The sequence below is a fragment of the Protomyctophum bolini genome (genome assembly GCF_963924005.1).
Source record: "Protomyctophum bolini genome assembly, chromosome: 7".
In the NCBI taxonomy this organism is placed as follows: Eukaryota; Metazoa; Chordata; class Actinopteri; order Myctophiformes; family Myctophidae; genus Protomyctophum; species Protomyctophum bolini.
In genome coordinates, this window is record NC_137868.1 from 16,360,260 (window position 1) to 16,384,127 (window position 23,868).

At 43.9% G+C, this 23,868-nt stretch overlaps 1 protein-coding gene across 5 annotated transcripts in view; it reads left to right on the top strand.

Moving 5' to 3' along the window:
- The window catches only part of cadm4 (cell adhesion molecule 4), a 234,152-nt gene that overhangs the window by 148,479 nt on the left and 61,805 nt on the right, over positions 1 to 23,868 (top strand). For all 5 annotated transcript variants that reach the window (XM_080767145.1, XM_080767146.1, XM_080767144.1 and 2 more), the window contains exon 2: positions 17,142 to 17,288. In XM_080767145.1, coding sequence (XP_080623271.1) covers positions 17,142 to 17,288 — 147 coding nt within the window. The remainder of the gene's footprint in view (positions 1 to 17,141; positions 17,289 to 23,868) is intronic.

Below are 23,868 nucleotides of genomic sequence, written 5' to 3' on the forward strand. Positions count from 1 at the left end.
GGCCCGCACACAAAAAATGGCAGTGATTAAGTTAGAATTTGTAATTAAGAATGAGAATAGTGTGGAAAATGGGACCGTGTGCTGGGGACAGTGAAAAGACCTGGGGGGGGGGGGGGGGGGGGTGATGGGCTGAATATAGATGAATTGAATATGGATATGGATGTGTGCAAAGAGAGAGAGAGAGACAGAGACAGAAAGAGAGAGAGAGACGCCTCGAGTGATCAACAAAAAGAAAGTTTAACAGTGGGATGTGTGAGACAGACAGACAGACAGACAGACAGACAGACAGACAGACAGACAGACAGACAGACAGACAGACAGACAGACAGACAGACAGACAGACAGACAGACAGGACGGAGACCTGGTTGATAAGAAGGGATGGAATAAAGTGGGCTGAATATAGAGAGAGGAGAGGAGAAGACCTCCACATGTGATAACGACAGAATAAGGACAGCAGGTGTAGGACATCAGACATGTGGACAGATAGAGAAGAGTGCAGCTCTGTGTGTGTGTGTGTGTGTGTGTGTGTGTGTGTGTGTGTGTGTGTGTGTGTGTGTGTGTGTGTGTGTGTGTGTGTGTGTTACAAATTCCTACTCCTGAGAGTCAGACTTGGCCTAAATGGAGCTGTAAGGGTCCATCAGGGGATACCAGACTAGGCAGTATAAGTAGGCTAGTCTGGACGCAGGGATGTACTTTCAGGGGCAAAAGTGAGGAGCCAGGCCTGCAGCTGTTGAGCCAGCGGAGCCTTCCTATTGGTTAATTGTCTGTCCCAGTGTCATGTCCGTCCCCCCCACCCCCCTCCATCCCGTTCCGTGTGTTGCTGCAATATTAAGTCCCATGGGAAGACAAAGCTATAACATGTGATCTTCTAAACACAGAAATGTGGACAAATTCAAAGACTATGCATTTGGAGAGCTGCTGCCCTTCTGCATTCCGATTGGTTGAAGAAAATACAAAGGCTTCTTGTTGTATGCTTTGTTGTGGTGCGAATACCATATAGATTCTGACAACTGCTTTAACTTGCAACTACAATTATTTTATTGCCTATTCGTTTGACCGTTCTAAAATTAAGGAACAAGTTCGCATGTTGAGTTATTTCAAATGTGAATGCAGGTGACTCTGTCTGCCTATAGTGCAACTGACGAATCCATGGAGCAGTGTCCTGTAGGCCATGTGTAATCAATGCTGAGGTGTAAAGCTGCGCTTAATGTTATACCTCAGGGTCCTCAGCCATGGGCTGAGGTGGGGTCCAGGGCACCCCTGTCTATAAGCGCAGATGGACTCAATCCCCCCAGCGTCTGTCATTAGGGCCTAGCCTAAGGGATGACACTAGCCTAAGGGATGACACCAGACTCAATCCCCCTAGCGTCTGTCATCCCTTAGGCTAGGGCCTAGCCTAAGGGATGACACTAGGGATGACAATATTGTCACTTTTTCTACAACTTTCTTCAACATGCCTATATAGAACGTGTAGGGTGTAGGCGTTGGCCACTTACTACACTACAATATTTTATAAAAATAAATTAGTTACTTTTTAATCCAATTCTCAATACCCATCAACGTATATGTTTGTCTGTCATGAGGGAATGATGTTTCAGCATTCTCAAGTTCAGCATCAAATCGGAGGCAAATGGGTTGCTGGATTCTCCAACACGCACATCTGTAAGACTTAAATAGCATAAACGTCTTACAGGGAGAAAGAAAAAAGTGATTTTTTTATTAACAGCAATTATTTTTACTTTCAATACTTGACTTCATTTAATATCAGATAATTACTTTTAAGTGCAGCTAATATCATGAACTTTAAGCCTTGTACTCAAGTGCTGTACTAATAGGTGACTTTCAGTTTTATCAGAGTCATTTTCTAGTGAGATATCTCTACTTTTTGTGACTTTCAGTACCTTTGGTGTAGTGTGTCTGTGTGTGTGTGTGTGTGTGTGTGTGTGTGTGTGTGTGTGTGTGTGTGTGTGTGTGTGTGTGTGTGTGTTTGTGTGTGTTACCGACTACAAAAATCTACAGCAGAAGTATCAACTTGTCGGTTGCGCAATGCGCATCTATGAGGTCTGAACTGAAAATAATGGATTGCATTTTTATAGCGCTTTTCTATGCACTACGTGCCTACTCAAAGCGTATAAATGGACTTAGGATATAAACCAGGTTAAAATAAAGTAAACCAAACTTCTACTGAAGAGCTTTAAACAATGAAAACTAAATAGGATTTGTCTAAAAACTATTAGTTTACAATTGTAGGGGTTTATATTTATTCTCTATTCACATTCATCTACTTGTATGTCTTTGAGAGAGATGTGCAATGCTCTGAACAAGCCAATGAACCAATTGACCAATGAGGTCTCTCAATTAATATACTGCTCTTTGGAGAATCACCAGCCCAGGTGATGTGGCTCAGCTAATTACATGCTGCAGAGCACAGAATGTTCTGGACAGAACAGGAGAGAGAAGCCTGTTGAGCAGACAGTTTGACAAACAGAGGAAAGACAAGATTTGATGAAAGTGAACAGATTGTTTTCATTTAAAGATAGTTTTGATTGATCCAGTCTCTTTTTGAGAGAAGAGTGCTGATCCTTTTGAGAAGTTTGATCCTGGAACCTGTTCATTGTGTGAACTTTGTGAACACTGACTTGGTGAGTTGAACTGTACTGTGTTTGTGACTGCATGCAACAGCAGCAGCCATGTTACACTCTGTCTAACTTTCATGGTAACAGTTTTGATTTAATTGTATATCCAGCTAATTGTAAATGTACTGTTAGTAGTTGAACTAATATGAAGACAATCTTTTATTTTTGTTTTCTAAACTGTGATCCTAATTTGTGACCTATTATATGACCTGTTTTATAAACGGGTCAGGTCTTTTGTTCATTGGATTGTTTCGAGTGATATTGGCATATCACTCTGGGGAGCTAGGGTAACATAAGTACCACCCAAAATTATTTCCCACGATCATAATTGCCTACCCAATAAAATAGAATTTCCCTGTGAGATAACTACGGTATAGAGACGCTAAATAGTCTCTGGAAAGTACACTCTCATTTTTTTTTGTATTTAAAAAATCTGCAAAACTATGCCGCATCAAGGATTTTATTGGGTAGGCCATAACATTATGACTGAATTATTTTGGGAGGTTGTTAGAGAGAGTGAGAGAGAGAGTGAGAGAGAGAGTGAGACTGACTAGAAGCAGGAAGGAATTCTCTGCACCGAGGCACTCTGGTGGTGCAGGATGAGGCTTCTCGCTGCTATTAATATGTGTTGATGACATAATTATCATTATTATTATTACACACACACCCCTGCGAGCGTGCGGGCAGTGGGCACACACACACACTCAGTAAACAAACCACCTCTTGCTCCTACTGTGCCAATGAGGAATCACCATTCAGCAAACGCTTTCCTCCTTTCTGTTTTTTCTTCATTTTTGCATATTAGATCAACAGAACGACATTGTGCTGTGTGGGACACTGAAGATGAGAGAGCAGGCTGAAACAATGAGAGAGAGAGGGAGAGAAATAGCAGGAGGGAAAGAGAGATTTGTGCCTTGGCAGAGAGCATGGTTATGTAATTCATGCCAATGAGGCAATTTTTTGTGATTGGCCTCCACTGTGCATGTGTACAACCGTGCATGCGTGCGTGCGAGCAAACACGCATGCACAGAGTCTATCTCTAAGCCTCCCTCACTTTCTCTCTCAGGCACTTTACCACAGTTTCTCACCCACCCACACTCACAAGCTTGCGCGTAGCCGCGCACACACATACACTACAGTACACAGAAACACATGCTGTGCTTGTCCTCAGCTAATCTCTAGCATGGTATCCATAGAGAATTCAGGTGTGTGTGCGTGCGTGCGTGCCTGCCTGCCTGCGTGCGTGCGTGTGTGCGTGCATGCGTGCGTGTGCAGGGGGGTGGTCACTCCTTTAGCCGCGATATAATCTCGCTATAGACGCAGTAAAGATGTTGCTAACCGGCTTTGCCTGAAATGGAGGGCTGGAGAGTTGAGAGAGACATGAGAGAGACATGAGAGAGAGAGAGACAGAGAGAGAGAGAGAGAGACAGAGAGAGAGATGGGAGCAGATGGGGCACTTGGACAGATGCAGTGTGAGGGAGAGAGACAGAGAGGGAGGTGGTGATGTGGGAGAAAGGGAACATCGTGATTGAAATATGGCAATGGGACAGGCAGGCATGAAGAAGAGAAGGTCAAGAGGAGAGGAGGGGGAAGAGAACTGTGTGTGTGTGTGTGTGTGTGTGTGTGTGTGTGTGTGTGCGTGCGCATGTGTGCGTGCGTGCGTGCGTGCGTGCGTGCGTGTGTGTGTGTGTGCGCAGTTAACAGTTATTTCCATGACTAGAAGATAGAGAAAGCAAATCAAGGTTGAAGTGGTGAATAGATGTACATAAGGGAAAGTAAATGTTCCTAATGGGAAGTCAAAATGGAAAAGGGTAATTCATGTAGATTTCTATGATCGTCAAGGAGTCCACAGACGGTGCGATGCGAACACGAGAGAGGGAGAGAGCCCATTGTTGGCACAGTCTGCGCAGCATGTCAGGCTGACATTTCACTGCTTGTACGTATGAGTGACTTGCAAATAAACCCCTTTATCTCTCTGAGCAAGAGGGAGAGAGATAAAGTCAAGCGAAGATAGACTCAAACCAGAGGGAGAGAGATAGGAAGAGAGTCAAAGGAGGAGAGAGGGACCAAGAGAGAGGGGGAGAGAGAGAGAGAGGGAAAGAGATAGGAAGAGAGAGGGAGGGAGAGGGAGAGAGAGAGAGAGAGATGCGAGTATTCTGCGTAATAAGACAAGGCAATTAAAAGAGGAGAGGAGATGAAAGCGGGAGGAAAAATGAGAGACTCGCTCCCCTCATTTCATCTTTTTTTGTCCTGGTCCCGTTCATTCTCCCCCCCACCCCCTCTGTCCCCTGCTCTTCCTCTATGCCCGCTGCTGCTGCTAACAACCTGATTATGTTGCAGAGTTGAGCCGCTGAACAAATCACATTTACTAAAGAGAGAGAGTGTGGAGATATATAGAACCAGCAGAGGAGAGAAGGTGCATGGAAACCAGAGGAACAGAGAGAGAACATCTGGGGAGAGATAGAGAGAGAGAGATAGAGAGAGAGAGACACAGACAGACAATGAAAGGTATAGCAAATGGACGGAAAGAGAGCATTGCAAAGAAAAGAGAGTGAATGACAAGAGAAGGCCTTAACAAAAAGACCCCATGCAGCAAACAGAAACAAGATTTATCTCCAGGTCTGGGAGAAGGGAGGGCAAAGCGTCTGATTTATACTTTGTCATACGTATAAATAAATCTAGTATAAATGTAGAAGAAGGGATGAGGAGGACAAGGGATGTAGGGTGACTGGCGATGCGAGGTAGCTACAGAGAGACGTGGGAGAGGTCGGGAGAAGGGAAGGAATGAGAATCAATGATTTGATCAGACACCTGGTGGGATGGGGATGTGGGGTCTAAAAAGGAAACGCAGTGGATGAGATTAGAGGGAGAACCAAGGCAACGGCATGCAGCCGTGTGTCAGGAGCTTCCGGTCCAAGTTGGAACAAGGGAGAGCAGAGAGAGAGAGAGACAGGAGAGAGGAGACAGAGAGAGAGGACAGAGAGAGAGGACAGAGAGAGAGATAGGAGAGAGGAGACAGAGAGAGAGGACAGAGAGAGATAGGAGAGAGGAAACAGAGAGAGAGGACAGAGAGAGAGATAGGAGAGAGGAAACAGAGAGAGAGGACAGAGAGAGAGATAGGAGAGAGGAGACAGAGAGAGAGGACAGAGAGAGAGCGCACTCTAAAAAAATCACACCCGTGTGAAGTGAGGGGCGCTCTTATCATCATACATCATCCAATAAAAAATGTAATATACTTCCCCAATATTAAAAAAAAAATACTTCCTCATGAATTAATTTGTCAACTTATGTTATTATCTTTTAACCATGATGATGGTTTTATATATATATATATACTTTTCTTTCTGAAAAGTCGATTTGCTCGTCCACATAATTCATAATAAATTCTCCTTTCATTGTCAATGGCAAATGTGACAGGTGTTGTGACGAAAAGCAGTTTATAGCTATAAAAAAAAAGAAGGGAAAAAAAGAAAAGAGGATGAAAGAAAGCTTGAGTCCCAGACAGGGAGAATGAGAGATTGTATATGTGGGGTGAAGACAGAGTTATGGGAGAATGACAATGAAGGTAATGAGAGAGGCCAGCTCCAGATCTTGTAAAGCCTTATGTATTATTATTTATAGAGGGAACACTTTTTATTTGGTTTTCTGTATTTTTCATTATACGGCGCATTTGTTGTGACGCTGCTGCTTGCCTGTGAGAGATGGAGTGATACTTTTAGGCTGGAGGGGAGGGGAGGGGAGGGGAGGGGAGGGGAGAGGAGAGGAGAGGAGAGGAGAGGAGTATAGAATAATCTAAAAGTCAGCTATTTCACAGGAGCAGTACACCACAAAACTCTGATTAACCTGGAGTAAATGCTCCAATGAACACACACACACACACACACACACACACACACACACACGCACAAGCACACGCACAGCACAGCACAGCACAGCACAGCACAGCACAGCACAGCATACAATTAATTTGCATATGTACTTTCAGAATCCGGCTCGCTTCAGCGACCCGAGGGGATAGCAAGAAAGAGAGAGAGAGAGAGAGAGAAGTCGCTAACAGATGACCCACACGAGTGGGAACTATAGACGGGTATTGTTGGTTTAATTAAAGACAGGAATAGCACGCACGTCGCAGCACAGACAGTGTCTTGTCCTGCCATCGATTCCTCCTCACATCCATTGCAGAGACAACCTAAGTACCTGGTTTGCATCCAATCAAAAGATAATTAGCAGGCAATGAACAGCCTGTCGATGAGGTGAACCTTTCCGGGATGCAAAGAGGGTTTGTGTTGTTGTTGTTTGTTCTCCATGTTACCCTAGTGTGTGCGTGAGTGTGTGTGTGCGTGAGGACGGAAAAGTGAGCAATTTTGAGCAAAATTGTGATTGGCCGAAATGAGATGATGTGATGATCTATGATCTATGGATGATAAGAGCACCTCTCAGTTCACATGGGTGTGATTTTTATTATCTACATCACAAATGAGTTATACCCAGCCCTCATCTGTGTGCATGTCCACACAATGTGGAAACCTCTCCACACCGCACCACTTGTCTTTGTTTCGTAGTAGCGATTCCCAGCCAGTGGGCCGCATGAGGATATTGCAAGTGGGGGCCAAATAATCATCAGAACACTATTTCGTTCTCCATTGTCTTTGTTATGACTGTGGTGTGAACTCTGACATTCGTAAAAAAAATATAATAATAATCAAGTCATGGTAATTTCCCTTTCAAACCGAGCGTGAACCTCTTGGGCCAAGAACGCTTTCGAGATGTTCAAGTGGGCCCTGATCCAGAACCATGAGTCTCTGCATCTGAGAGGAAAGCTGGCAAAAGGACCGAAATAGAAGGATAAGCAAAAGAAAGGGTTGAAAGGAACAGAGAAGGAGATAAAGATAGACAAGATACTGCAGTCCACAGCGAGACGGTAATTCAGCCTGATAACCTGCACGCCGGCAAGGCACTTTCTAGAATTTACCGTGACCGAGTCCACCTGGCCCGCTTCCCCAATCCTTCCCTCTGTCCCTCTCTCCCCCTTCCTCCATCCTTCCCTCTGTCCCTCTCTCCCCCTTCCTCCATCCTTCCCTCTGTCCCTCTCTCCCCCTTCCTTCCTCCATCCTTCCCTCTGTCCCTCACTCCCTCCTTCCTCCCTCTGTCCCTCGCTCCCTCCTTCCTCCATCCTTCCCTCTGTCCCTCGCTCCCTCCTTCCTCCATCCTTCCCTCTGTCCCTCTCTCCCCCCTTACTCCATCCTTCCCTCTGTCCCTCGCTCCCTCCTTCCTCCATCCTTCCCTCTGTCCCTCTCTCCCCCCTTCCTCCATCCTTCCCTCTGTCCCTCGCTCCCCTCAGTATTATAACTCACCCTGCAACGGCGCGGAGACCATTACGTTGACGGGCACAGGAGAACAGACCTTGTCTTATGAATTTGTCCGCATATTATTTATTTATTTGTTTATGTACTTTGAAATGATAGGACATTCTCGCGCTCCAGTGCTGTAATAAATAAAGGCCTTTCTTTTGTGTGTGTGTGTGTGTGTGGGGGGGGTGGTTGGGTCACTGACAGAGAGCTCAGCTCTAGGCTTCAAACCAACCAGCACACACCGCTATGAAATACTGCCCCCGCTTGGCTGAAAAGAGAAGTAATTTTATTTTATGATGTCTGTCCCTCCTCTGCTCTCTCTCTCTCTCTCTCTCTCTCTCTCTCTTATTTATCTGTTGATCATAGCCGTCGTCAGTATGGCACTATCGATCGCTGCCAGCGTTCTCTCCTAATATAATTTGACGCTCGTGGAGTATTTTATTATTGGATGGATTTTAATGGGGGCCAGATTAATATCTCTGTCAGGGAGGGGGAGGGGTTCTTTTACACTCTCTTTTACCTTTGTCCTTTCTTCATTCTCACGCACGCACGCACGCACACACACACACACACACACACACACACACACACGCATGCACACCGGGGGCGCAGTATGTTATTGGCATTCTGAGGCTGAGGTCTGGTGGCCTTGAATAGAAGTGAATAGAAAAACCCATAAAGCCCCCGGTAAAAAAGTGCCGCAGCCCAGCTGTGGGTGTAGAGCTGTATTATTCTGTACTGGTGGAGGCGTGTGTGTGTTGGGGGGGAGGGGGGGCTGTGCATCATATCTGATATCCCTTCCCTCCAGCCCCCATGCAGCTGCGTTATTATACACAAAAGCGGCGCTTCCTAAACTTCCCGCTATGAATTTCTGCTCAGAAATAGCACCTCTCGCGCCTCCCTCCCATGCCCGCTCTCTCCTGGCTGTAAGTCTCCCGTGGCCCCAGACGAAGCTTCCATGACACAGTTAGCAGGTGTCAGTGGGTGGTGTCTCTCGGCCAGGTGTCAGTGGGTGGTGTCTCTCGGCCAGGTGTCAGTGGGTGGTGTCTCTCGGCCAGGTGTCAGTGGGTGGTGTCTCTCGGCCAGGTGTCAGTGGGTGGTGTCTCTCGGCCAGGTGTCAGTGGGTGGTGTCTCTCGGCCAGGTGTCAGTGGGTGGTGTCTCTCGGCCAGGTGTCAGTGGGTGGTGTCTCTCGGCCAGGTGTCAGTGGGTGGTGTCTCTCGGGCAGGTGTCAGTGGGTGGTGCCTCTCGGCAAGGCAGCCTATGGATCAGTGGGTGGTGTCTCTCGGCCAGGTGTTAGTGGGTGGTGTCTCTCGGCCAGGTGTCAGCGCTGTGATCTCTCGTGGGCCTTTATGGATATATGGCCTTTATTTCGTTCTTTTTTTTCCGTCGCTACATCACCACTCCAGCTAATTTCCTTTTGAAGAGGCAACAGCTGGCGAGGGAAATGGACACGTAATTAGTCGTGTTGTTTTTCCTCCTCAAAAGACGCACCAAACATTTGACCACTTTCTCTCTCTCTCTCTCTCTCTCGATCACTCATTCCGCGGTCATTCTATCAGCCAAGACCGCCACACCTTGCTTTGTCACGCCGCGCGGTGGCGTCATTACAATTTGTGCCACCGTATAGATACGATGGCGGCCGAGGAGGCCGGTTTGGTTGCCACGGCGATGAGTAATCATAGCCATTAGGAAAGTAATTGGGATGGCGGTGGCAGGCCCTGATGGCCGCCCCGATATGAATCACAATATTGATGTAGAGAACGGGGGGGCAATAATGACTACAATTAGTGTTAATTGTCACGACTTTGTCTCTCTCTTCCAGAAACTCCTCTTTATCTCCTTACCCTCTGCGCTACTCTCTCTCTCTCTCCTCATCGCGGAGTTCAGTTTACACAGTGCATGTGTCTCTCTGTCCCCTGGTGTGATGAATATGTACGGCTTAGCGTATTGCATTAAGAGCGATTAAAATCTCAGGGAAAATTAAATTTGGATGAAGTTGGAGGGATCGGATGATGTCAAAGTAGCTTAATTGCAATATGCCTAGGCCTACTGTGTCTCGGAGTCACACATGCAGCAGTACGGTTATGGCATGCGCACACATATGGTCACAGACACAGACTCACACATATGGTCACAGACACAGACTCACACATATGGTCACAGACACAGACTCACACAGACACAGACTCACACATATGGTCACAGACTCACACATATGGTCACAGACACAGACACAAAATATTTTCCCGGTAGTCTTTTAGTCAACAAAATTAACACTGACACTGTGACACACACACATAAGCTCCATAGACACACACACACACACACACAAACGCATGCACGGGGGCATACGTAGTCAGCCCACGCTTGGCTGCAGATACGGTATAGACATTTATTTGGGCCCCAAAGCAGTCAAGTCAGCAAGTCCTGCTATGGCAGCCACCATCTGTTTGTCTCCCAGCGTTTTCTGCCTTCTGAAGGTGTTTTACAGAGCGCTGCATGGGGCAGAGTAATATAATATACTCCTGCTGTCCGTTATCCAGCCTCCTTATTGCCTGCTTCATCACACACTTCAATATCCATGTCGCTCTTTGTCTTAAACCTATTTGAACACCACTTGTGAGTTTCGCCACAGACGGGGAGAGGGAGGGCTTGAGAATGCAAATCCAGATGCAAAGCCGATAAAGACAGTGGTTTTTCTGTTGGGGTGGGGGGTTAGCTGAGAGAGCTGGTTCTGCCTCAGTGAAGGCGACCGTGCGCCGCTCCAGGCTAACATGCCTTCACGCGACAAACTGTTCGGTAAATCGTTTGTATTCAAACAGAGGGTCGTGTCCCCTCCACTCGCAGCAGGGGAGGGTGGAGAGTGTGTGACTGCATGGGGAGTAAACAAAATGACCCGAGAAAAAAGGCTTGGGGTCTGACGACCTCAGTATAATCAAGCGTGATTATCCACCAGCTGCCAGGACACATCAAAAGAGGGCTCCCTGCAAGCTTTTCCCCTGTCTTAATCCTCACCTTCTTTTAGGAAACGGGTCTATTGTTTGTTTGTTTAAGGGAGTCAAGTGAGTCTGTGAAATTAGACATTCGCCCAGGACCCAAACTAGTGAAAATAGCCGATCTACAAGTTCAGAGTCACAACAATGTGTTCTCTTTTATGTAATGTCTTTGATTTTTTTCTTTCATTTTTTTTTTTTTATGTTTTGAAATAATAATAATTCAAAACAAAATACTATAGATTCTTTAGATAACGATTTTGATATTATTCGAACGTACACATTTTGTCAGGATACAATAACGATTCCATTAGAGTCAGCGCAACAATCAGCCCTATACACAATCGATATGTGCCAAGCTAACACAATCATGTTATAGCCTATTTACAGCTCACAAACAAGCAACCACTATAATTGTATTACATGATTGTTTCTGTCACTGGATTTATGTGCTGAAGCTATATTACCAATCAGATTAAAACATTGTCAAATCATTATTATCATAAAAAGCATGGATGCTTCATATTAGCAGTGATAGAGACAACTGTCAACTCATTTATAGCATTCTATTTTGCCATTCACTATAGCAATCATGGCTTCATATGCACTGTTTCAGAGAATGACCTACCGTAGTGATAGTGTAGCCTACACTTTTAAAACCATGTGTAGTGTATTTAGATTATGTTTTACAGTGTGATAATCGCACAATTATAGGAAATCACTGTCTAAAACAATCACCATGTTCATATGCATGGATCAGCAATCACAATCACAATCGCAAAAACAATCACCATGTTCATATGCATGGATCAGTGGGGTCTCTGCACTCCTCATGTCAGTACACAGACAGAGTGAGACAATCGCTCTGCAAGTAAACGCCATGGCGATCAATGCCTGCTGTCAAATCGTTTCCTACATGGCACTCAGAAAAAGGTTGTCCACAATCCAACTCTTGTCGTGGGTGGGGCGTAGCCTATGTGTGAAACGAGCCCGAACGCGACAGTTCTGCGAGAGTGCACTGCCTTGTCGCTCCGCCTGTCAGATTGCCCATGCCTCCCTATGCCTGCCTCTCATTGAGAATGAATTACTAGACACTTCAGTCTCTTCCCGTGTGAAAAGCCCTTTACCTTCTATCTCCTATATCTGTAGCTATCAATAGTAAGTTACTATGTATGCAGTTTGTGAACAATGGTGTTTAGCTGTGACGCACACGCATTGATACTGACAAACTCTGTTCTGTTTTATTTTTTTCTTTGCAGAGAATAATCGATATAGGAACAGATAGTTTTCACTTTGTATCGATTAGATTGGATCGTTGCCCGTTGAGAGTCATGTATTAGTGAGACAGTTTCTTTGCACAAAGAAGACACCCCCAGACAACAGCACTGTCCAAACACCAGCTATGAAACATCTCTCAAATTAAGCCTTTTGTAACCTCTGCTGATCTAGAACACTTTCATCTGATCTGCAACACTTTCATCTCCTCTCGTCCAGATTGCCGCAACTCCATGTACTCTGCTTCAAAAAGGAGAACCTTGCACGTCCGTCTTCTCCAGTTAGTTCAAAAAGCAGCAGCCTAACTCCAAAAGAGCTGAGCACATACAGTACAGTACAGTACAGTACAGTACACCAACTTCATTGTTTAGCCCAGTCAGTGCTTCTCAAACTCCTTCAATTCAAGGAGCCCTCAGTTTGATATGCATGAGGCCCTAATAATGTGTACACTATAGTATAAAATGTTAACTGTAGTGTACAAATGGAATTGGGTTCCATGCGTGCACTCTAGTCTGATCTGAGGGTGATTCTACAAATGTCTTCAAGATTTAAATATGTATAAATATATATTTAAAAATAAAAGCTGTATATATATGCTATTTTTGAATAGCCAATGCTAAAATCTAAAATGACACATGCTTCCCCGGACTTACTGTAATGGGTTAAACCCTATATATTATGTTGAGTGTCGTTTCCCAGGGTTCACTAGGACCCCTCCCTTTTCCCCTCTATACCAAATGTATTTTTTGCCGAAAATAGCCGGTCTACACGCTCACAATGCGTTTTCACATTTTCACTGAATGTTCACCCTAGAATTGAGACGCTAGTAGGTTAACATTATAGCCCCATATGAGAAGGATGGCAGCCTGAGATCCTGGGGCAACTTTATTGTCAATCACAGGTTTAATGCACAATCTGTGTAAAGCGCTTTGGATAAAAGCGCTATACGTATAAATGCACCATTTATCATTTACCATTAAGGTTTACAGCCTGTTGTGAAACTGAAGACTGAAGGACTTCAGTTGGACTTTGGAATGACCTGCCAGAGAGGGTCAGGGTAGCAAACTCACTGTTCTCTTTTAACACACTTTTATATAGACTTGCTTTTACTACCAGGTTACAGTCTGTTCTTATCTTTTTATGCTCCTGTATTATGTTTCTCTGACTTTTTAACCCAATTTGACCTGAGATCAGATTCAGAAAAAATCTTTTTTTTTGTAGGTCTCAAAAATAGCAGACCTACAAGCTCGTAGCGCACCACTCGGTGGCGCGCTATGAGCTTGTAGATCTGCTATTTTTCAATAGCTAAAGCATAACATAATGCTAACACCAAAAGTGGTTCCCGCCCAAAATGGGTTAAGCTCTTTCATTGTGTTTCTCGCATACTTTTTATGCTTTCATCCTTTTATTATGTTCAGCGCACACTTTTTCCTTTCTTTTTATCTTTGATGCTGGGTGAAGCACTTTGTAACTCTGTTAACGTGCTGTACAGCCAAGGTGTATTATTATTATTATTACTACTAGAAAAACACGATAAAGGTCCCTGCACACTGGACGCGTTTTCAGATTTTTAGCTGCTTTTTTCCGTCGGTTTTCCGAAAAGACGTGTCCAGTGTGCAACCACCTTTAGAGTGTGCAAACAAGTGGTTTTTACCACTTTATTTAAGAAACAGTGTAAAGCCTATGTGAATGTATGGCTGGTGTCATACTGGGGGTCAGTATTGCGGCATTGCAGCCATTGTTTTTGCCAAGACCACAACAGCGAGGGGCCAGCCCTATAAATGTGATTGTCTCTGGCTGACTGAGTCACTGACAGAGGCACTGAGTGATGCATTTCCACCATTGTTTGGCCTAAAAACAAACTATAGTCAATCGCAGAGCATAGTCGTCCCTCCAGGCAATCAATGAGAGTCCACAAGCTGCACAGAGCCCCCGGCCTGCCAATCCATCCGTCCTAAGAAATGGAGCTTTGGGCATCTGATGGCTGAAGAGGCGTTGAGGCACCGTGCATGGGCTCTCGATGTCATCCGTGTGGAGTACATTAAACACCAAGGCAAGAAGGAAACTTCCCACAGATACATTATGGTCCTGTCATTCTGAAAGTGTACAAATGGGGGGGGGGGGGGGGGATACACTGAGATCTACACTGTAAAATCTCTGTAATAATTTAACTATGAGATTGTATTAATAGACTGAGCATGTTCCCACTGCTCGAAGGTGCCAAAGAAAGTGGTCGCTGTGCCCAAGTGGGCTTGGGCAGGCTAGGAACCTGCGTTTGGAACTGCATTAACTACACATGGTTCAGGCCATCCCCACATTGATATGGCGTCTAGTCCAGTGGTGCTCAAAGTGGGGTTCGGGGGCACAAATGTTATGGAGAATCCCTCGAGCAAAATTGTTTCAAATGGGGGGGGGGTCCTTTGACACGAGTGTTTGAAAATCGATATAACACTCAGGGAGCCACAGCGAAGCAACATTTCTACAGTTCTCTTCTGCCAAGTACTGGCCCCATTATGAGGAAGATGGATGCTGCCCTCGCCCTCACCCTACAGAATGCCTACGAGACACTCTGGTAAACCAACTGCCCAAGTGTCCATCCTCCCTAAAGTATCAATCATCCTGGTTGATGTCAGATGAGAAGCAGTCACACTCTCTCTTCCTGCCTCAAAGCAAAGCCAAAGGACCCCAAACTCAATAACTCCTCCCATGATCTTTGCAAGCGAAGAGTCATCCATTGTGTGTGTGTGTGTGTGTGTGTGTGTGTGTGTGTGTGTGTGTGTGTGTGTGTGTGTGTGTGTGTGTGTGTGTGTGTGTGTGTGTGTGTGTGTGTGTGTGTGTGTGTGTGTGTGTGTGTGTGTGTGTGTGCGCACGCGCGCGTGGGTGGGTCGCAAAGAGAAGATACAATTGTACATACAGTAATAGATATTAGGCCCTTTGTGCTCGACAATGGAGTTAAGCAATCAACCTCTGTGGCCTCTGGAAGGTTTGGAAATGCAGGGTTAAGGCTGCACACAAAACTCTTTTTTTGTGCGGAATCTTTTTCAGATAGCTGATGACCATAAAGAGAAGGCACTATCACTCAAAGATGGATGGAATAAAGCGTTTGCTGCAATTGGGGCCAGGATTGGACTGACCTTGTAGACGCCTGAATTGATTCCACATTTTTTGGAAATATTTTTTTGAAATACATGAGGAAGATTCCATGTCAATCCACGTTGGACGTGAAGGTTGGACAGCCAATGTTGCAAAATTCTAAGATTGGCCACCCAGTAATAAAACCTAAAGTTAGGTAGGGCCAACCTACCCTGAGGTCTGGGTCTTTGTAATAACGTTTTACTGATCCTGGGAACTTTTTTATTCCAAATAAATTCTGAGACCAAGCGATCAATTTATCAAAAAAAGAAAGGGTGGACTGGTTTGCATGACTTTTCTTTCATTAAACAACAGATAGGATGTAAAAGTGTCAGTTCATGAGGGGTGTCACATGACTTATGTGATATGAGTTAAGAAATAGCCAGTCAGTCGTTTCCAACTCGCATCTCATTTCTTCCCTACGTACTCCATAAGACAGCCAGTAAACTATAGATTTAATGAGACGCTGCACAGTCAAATGCCTGTGTCGATATACACTGTCGTTCTAGACAGCTTGGAGCTCTGGATTTGTGTGTGTGTGTGTGACTGTGTGTGTGTGTGTGTGTGTGTGTGCTTGCGCGCGCGTGCTTGCATGCATGCATGTTTGCACAAAAGCTTGTGCGCGCACACTGTATTTTAAGGATGAATCATGCCAATTATAAATAATGGTCCACATTTTAATCACACATTCAGAACACACAATGGTATACTGTTGAGTTATTCAAGATCCTTTCTCATATGCGTGTACTTAAGCTATTCAACAACCCTTTTCTTTCAGTCCCCGTATCTCTCTACACACACACACACACACACACACACACACACACACACACACACACACAAACACCTGGCTCTGGTTTGATGAATACGGACAAAATGAAGAGTGTTTTAAGTGCTGTGTTTTGAGGGTTACTGCTTCATCTCAGAAGTGGAAATTGAACATCACTCTCCCGCCTGTTTACGACCGCTTCCTCATGTCTAACCTCATTTACCCCTCTCTCTCCATCGCCTACACAGTAACAGTGTACCTCTCTCTACCCATCTCTCTCCATCGCCTATACAGTTACAGTGTACCTCTCTCTACACCTCTCTCTCCATCCCATATATACCTCTCACGACCCCTCTCTCTTCGTGCCATCATCCCTATGAACCACATTCAACAGCTTCAACCCAGATTCGCCTCAAACAAGGGGTTCAATTAATTTCGCTCCCAGTCGTTAAGAAATGTGAATCCCTAGACACCTTCAAAACCGCTCTTACCCCTCTCCCTTTCACTCTTCTCACTTTATCTCCCTGATCACCAGCCTCTCTCCCCTCCCCTAATCACCCACCATACCTTCTCTCTCCTTTTTCAACTTCAGATTTGTCTGTTGCTTATAGTTTTATTGTTGCTATACAGTATGGCAGTCTGTGTCCCTTTTATGCCCATATGGAGTTCCATTATGTCAGCCACGCCCAAATCTAGTCAAGTCTATATCAGTGTACGGTGTGCGGATTCACAGATTTATATTTTGTGGACAACCGCTGATCTGACCGACTTCCCACATGACTCCCCTGGATCCGCAATACACACACACCAAGTTTGAAGTCGTTTGGTCGTATATGGGTCTTGAGATATTATGCTGGGAACACACGGACGGACGGATGGATGGACGTCGGACGGACGGACACTTTTATTTTTTACAAGGCATGTGATGCCTTTATAAATAAAACCTTACCCTCACCTAACCTCTCTCTCTCTCTCTCTCTCAGCGCGCTGCCAGGCGGTGCAGGCGGAGAACGTGACGGTGTTGGAGGGAGGCACGGCCGAGATCTCCTGCCGCCTGCACAACTACGACGGCTCCATCGTGGTGATCCAGAACCCCCGGCGGCAGACCCTGTTCTTCAACGGCACACGAGGTGTGTGTGTGTTTGTGTGTGTGTGTGTGTGTTTGTGTGTGTGCGTGCGTGCGTGCGTGCGTGCGTGCGTGCGTGCGTGCGTGCGTGCGTGCGTGCGTGCGTGCGTGCGTGCGTGCAAAAAAAGCACGCTGACAGTTATGGCATTGTTGGAGTGTCTGGTTCTGTATACAAGAATGATTGTGGTTTAAAGGTTTGCAAGGATTCTTTTTCTTCATTTGTCACATGCACTTACAGTACAATACAAGTTACAGTTGACAGTCATGGCCTCCTCAAAGATATAGACAAAAATAAAATAAAAATACAGTGAGAAGATCAACATAGTCATACAAGCAAAATGTAAAATAGTACAAACATCACACTTTGCCATGCAGTAGAATAAAAACAACACAAAATTGCATCTGCAAAACCATAGACTACTAGTGAGGCTGTAAACCTGTACAGTGACAGTCTGTCTATATATAAATACACCATAGTTATATAATAATAAATAGCTCAGTCACATACAGTAGGTGGCTACTGTATTTACAGTGAACATAACAGTGTAATAATGAATGCTGTGGAAGCACATGTGTACTGTACTGTACTGTACTGTACTGTACTGTACTGTACTGTACTGTACTGTACTGTACTGTACTGTACTGTACTGTACTGTACTGGTGTGGGAGTCACAGACTATGATAGACTTGTCGCAGTTTTGAGCTCAAGGGACCACATCGTTGCGATGCCAGTGTCATGTGCCGGGAAATTGCTGATCTACAAGCTCACAACGTGTCGTAGTAGCACGATGCGTTGTCGGATTGTAGAACTGTTATTTTCGCACAACCGCTAGTAAAGTACAAGTCAGAGCTCGTAGCTCGGGGATAGAAACGGCCCCTGAGCCTACTCGTGAAGTGAAAAGGCTCCCTGATGACCCTCTACACACTCCTCTGGGTGTGTAGAGTTCCCGCATGACTGCCAGCTCAATTCTGGCCATGTGCGGCCACTGTTAGACCAGTGATGGACAAAGGACTCAGCTTGAGTCAAAGTTGAGATACAGTGAGTACCCCTGTTACTCAGCTACGTCAGTGAAGGTTGCTCTCAAATTTTTGTAGGGGCGGCCAAAAAAAGAATAAACGAAAAATCTCTATATCGTGATTTTTAATGCTACGATACTAAAATCGAATTGCAAAGTTCAGAATGTATTATTTTGTATTTGTTTGTTTGTTTATTTGTATTAATTAGTTTCGTGTCAGAAAGACTGACGTTATCTAGCTGCATTGAAGTGTATGATTGAACTTTTCATATTGTTTTTCTATATTGTTTAGAATTGCTTTAAAATGTTCTGGTATAATAAAAACAAAGTAACTCAGAAAACTCAATAAATCACAATATCGAATCGAACCGCAATATCTCAATATAAATTGAATCCCCCCTACCTAGTATCGATATCGTATGGAATGGGGAGGTAAGTGAATCGTCCCACCTCTACAAATTTGTACTTGACTTAAAGTACTGGAGTAGCCTACTTCGTATCTATGTACACGCACGTGACGTTACACAATTGAATTCAATTCAAAGGGCTCACAACACACGCACGCATGCACACGCACGCACGCACGCACGCACGCACGCACACACACACACACACACGCACGCACGCACGCACGCACACACACACACACACACACACACACACACACACACACACACACACTACAGTACACAACAACTAAAGTCTGCTCGTCGACATGCCACATTGATAAATTGCTCAGAGTGCTTAAGGTCAAGTCAATAAGACTGCAAATGCCACACGAATGCTGTCCTGTTAATAGTGGATGGAGTGGAGGTTTTCTTTAACTATATGTCTAAAAGTTTAGTTTGGTGCATAACAAATGTGCCAGCAGTGAAAGTTGACAAGTGATGGATTGTGGATTGTTTTGGTGAGTGAAATTCAATGTCTATTTTCTCCGCCATTATATATAACTATGTGAGTTGTGTGGGGAGAATCATAATGGAACTGCAACAATAGACTCGCTCCCCTGTTAACTGAAATGGTGATTTTTCTCACCTCCAGACTAGTGCTCCACCTATGTTCACTTGCAATTAAGTCTGGAATATGGGTCTGACTACAGATTTCTGAGGACATCTTTTGTTACATTTGATTACTATTCTTGTTTACAACAATAGGGAGAGCAGCTGTTCATGTTTCCAGACTGTCTTAAATAAATAGGCCTATAGGCTATGTATTGAAAGCATACATATTTTATTTCCCCCAAACTTCCCCAAGCAAAACTGCAAAAAATATGTTCAATTAGCATCTAGTTGCTGTATTCAGCAATGTGCACGGTGCCAAGGAACACAAAATACAATATTTTTTCAGATCTGTCAAGGCTGTACTGTGCTTTATGTGTGTGTGGCTAGTGGCTACACGAATGCCGGGTCTGGAGCCGAGCATGGAGACCAACATGACACCTTGACATCATTCACAAATTGCATACCTAGGAATGTGTTATCCACAGGTTGCATGCTATTATTATCCCTTATCTTGGTGTCACAGGTGGAGTAATATAATTTGCCAACGAGCTCCTGCTGTGTCTTTAGGACGCCACGTGACAAGACCGTGCAAAGGCCTCGTTTGAGGGCTGATTATGTCACAGTGACACCAGAAGGCTGTCTCATTGCGTCGGCATTGCGCTCTTTTCCCTGAATTTGAAAGTTACTTCAACTGACATTTTTCAGATAGTGTACTTCAACTTCAAAGAACTTTATTTTTCCTTTCGGAAACTCATTTTGTGCAGTGGTAAAAGACAACAAGAAAATACAATACATACATACAGTACACAGTTACTAAAAGACTATAAAATTCTAAGCACTAATAATCTGATAGCAACCTATGTGGTGGGAAAGGGGTCTGATGGAGGTGGGCTCAAAGCTAGCAGAGCCCCTTTTAGTGAGTTTTGATGCTCTACTATTAACACATTACTGTAATAATATTACAGTACCTTTCCCACTAACAAGTAGTATAATAACAAATTACTACAGGCTAATATGTCTGCAATAATATTAGAGTTTTTGACCTACAGTAGCACAAAGAGGAACTCTCGACCGAGATGTCGCTAGTGCGTGTATTGTGATTTGCACGTTGCTATCAGCATTTAGATTTTGTCGGGAGACATGGGCAGCAGTGCAGTCACTTCAGATATCAGGACTCCAGTCTAACTTTTCCCCCAAATGAATAAGGAGTGGAGTTACAGTGTCCCTAACATCTCAAATGATTATTCTTTAACTGAATGGGTTCCTGCATGGTTTCCAGTGTCCCGTACCTTGTTTAAAAGTCCATGAAATGAATGGATCGGTTGGATCTCCACTCCTTCAGTACATTATGCGTGATTCCCCCAGATCCATTTTCACACTCTGGCACACTCAAGATTACCGGTATATTATGTTATGTCCAGATGTCGGCAGTAAAATCTCTTTAAACACTTTCTTCAGCTTAACTTCCTCCGAAGTGTATTCCCCATGTCTGAATAGCTTGCAAATTATATTTATTTTTACTGGTCGGTCATACATTGAATTCACCGAATTTAAGTTTGTACGATGTTCGATGTTAAGTCCGTGGCCTATAACAAACTGGGGAATTAAGAAGGTTGAGAATCTAACTAAACTCATCAGTGCTTATTTAAATCCAAGAATGTACAAAAGGTACCTGAGAAAGTGCATGGTGTATACTATACACCATGCACTTTCTCAGGTACTGTGTTTTCTTCTGCAGCCTATAGCCCTATACACTGTATAGGGCTATAGGCTGCAGAAGAAAACACAGTAGGCTTAAGTCTTTTTCGGTAAAAGTATGCAATTATCAATTTTGTGAGGTGTAATGGGAAAGGTGATGTGTAACAGAAAAGTAGTGTACAGTAACTAGTTACGGTTGGCAGGGAGTAATAAGTAAAGTAATAATAATATATATATATATATATATATATATATATATATATATATATATATATATATATATATATTTATATATTTATTAATTTTTTGTAGCGAGCCCAAAACTGCCTTCAGGATATAGCCTACATGTACTTCCCAGAATGCATTTTGCACCAACCAAAGCTCTAGCAACAGGGAAGCAATAGTGGAGGAGAAAACAGTTATAATTTTCAAAATACCACGTTTTGAAACGTTTAAAGTTGTTTGGGGTTTTTTTGGGGGATGTTTAAACTTCTGTGGTTGATTTATCAAGATCGAGCCTACTTGAAAATAAGCTTGGAGTTTTTTCTGAGGTGTGTGAGGAGGTCCCACTTGTATGCCTCGTCACAATCTCCAGGCCAGGCAGTGCTCATGTACCCCGCTGACTCTGAGAGAAGTCTTATCTCAGCTAGCCCGTTTGAAATTTTCCGCTGGCTCTGATGTCTGTGTAGTTGTTAAATATGAGATATAATTTGTTGTGTGTGTGTGTGTGTGTGTGTGTGTGTGTGTGTGTGTATATCTAACGGGCAATCTTTGGTTTCAACTCCTTTTAGAGTTGCTGCCTCTGAGAAATGTTTGATAGAACGTGTTTATACTTTATTTCAAGGGACATCTGATGAAGCCAGCAAGCTCATTTCTCTGGCGAGTTGCCGCGTCTCTTCTCTAGCAGGAGTAATTCATTTAAAAAAAATCTACGTGTTTATTAATATTTATCGTGCTAGGATTTGTGCTCTCTGTCATACATGATTTATTACATGTATTGATCTACTCTTTATTTTTTAACTTAATTACTGTTTTGGTTATTAATATTTCATGAATAAAATAAAAACGTCTGAGGTCCGGACTTAAGAGTTGGATAGCCCGGGATACCTTTGTGAACCTATTCGTGGTAGTAGTAGTAGATTGGTCTGTGCACCACCACCAAGATGAAAGGTTTTTTTTATAATTGATAGTTTACTCAAATGCCAGACTGCCTTATTCATTTGATGTTATTAATTTCATTATACTAGTATTCTACTCTTAACTGAACTCCCTACATATATTGTACTGTCAAGTGTTGGCAGTCATGTGCAGTTAAACATATTGAACATTTATCATCATGAGCCTTGGACGCGCCATCAGCATCATTGACTTGCATGTAGCGTAGCTGATATCAGCAGTCAGAGTCAAGCCAACCATCCATCTCAGTACAGACATGTGAGCCGCGCTCAAATATTCAATTCAATCTTCATTCCAGAAACACATGAGGTCAATATGGAGGTCATTGACATCAAACATAATTGTATTCATCATAATTAATGATGAATAAAACCATAAATAATAATATAAAATCATTTGTATTTCTCAAAGACTTCCCACTGCCTTGTGGCATTCTACTTGTTATCAGCTTGCCGTTTCAGAGCAAAGCCTTTCACTTATTTAGAAAGCCAAGCTCTTCAAAACAAAAATGAAATGTAGACACAGTTATGTTTCTGCTCAAGCCCCATGGGCCTGCACATGCAGGTTCATTGGCAGAAATTCTGTGGAGTTGGACACAGTGACGGTCGGGAGCCGGGCCTCAGCTGAGAAAAAGACCCAAAAAGAGATTGGGGGCTTTGCCGGCATGGCAGACACTCATACTGGCTCATTTACCGGTGCACTGCAGATCTATTCCCCCCAGACTTCAAATTTGGCACGTCTGTGGTCAGACTGCAACACACAGCGAAGATGACTCTTTCTGCTTCACTTGTAGAGATTATTCTTTCTTTCTTTTATTTTGTATCACTTTTCAATGGATTTGTGTGGTTTATCATTCTTCCCTGCTTTGGACACAGTCTTTGTGCGTGGCTTTTGCAATCAGTGGATGTGGATGTGGATCAAGTGAGAGAATCTGCACACATGAATGAAAAGCGTGAGTGAGTGCAGTGAGTGAGTGAGTATGAGTATGGTTAGAAGCGTGTGTGCATGCATGTGCGTGCATGCATGTGCGTGCGTGCCGTGCACACCTTTTTGTTATTCTTCCCTGAGGCTACGGTCGAAGCCAGACTTTTTAAACCCATTAACTATGCCTCACCGGTGTTCGCACATTTACATTTTTTCGGTCCAAATTTCCTCGCCTCCATAATGATTCCACATTAAATAGTCAAATAACTGAATTATTTGACTGTTTTTTTTGTTTCTTTTCCTCTTGTCTACTTTGGGAAAAACAGAGACACTGCTTCTGTCCATTCTAAAATCCTGGCATTAAAGTGCTCAACGTAATCCTCCGTTAACCCCCATTACATTTGAGATCACTGCTCATTACAACTCCTCATTAGAGTGCAGCTTTGCGGCTAGATGATGTTGCTTGCTTTGCGAAAGGCTTTATTGGCGAGTCATTACCATCGTAACTGATAGGATAACGAGGCATTGTGCTCTTCCGTGGAAGGCCCGGGGGTTGTTCAACACTGCATTCGTTTTCTTCTCAGGTTCAGGTTCAGGTTATGTTATTTGTATCCATAGGTGGATTTGGTCTCACTGTAGGCAATTAAAGCATCCATCTTGACACTAGGGCAGTGATTCCGCAACCTGTGGTCACTTGGGACCCCCGTATAATAGGCAAAAGAATAATAGGCAAAACTCTAAGAATATTAATATAAACGTAACATATGAT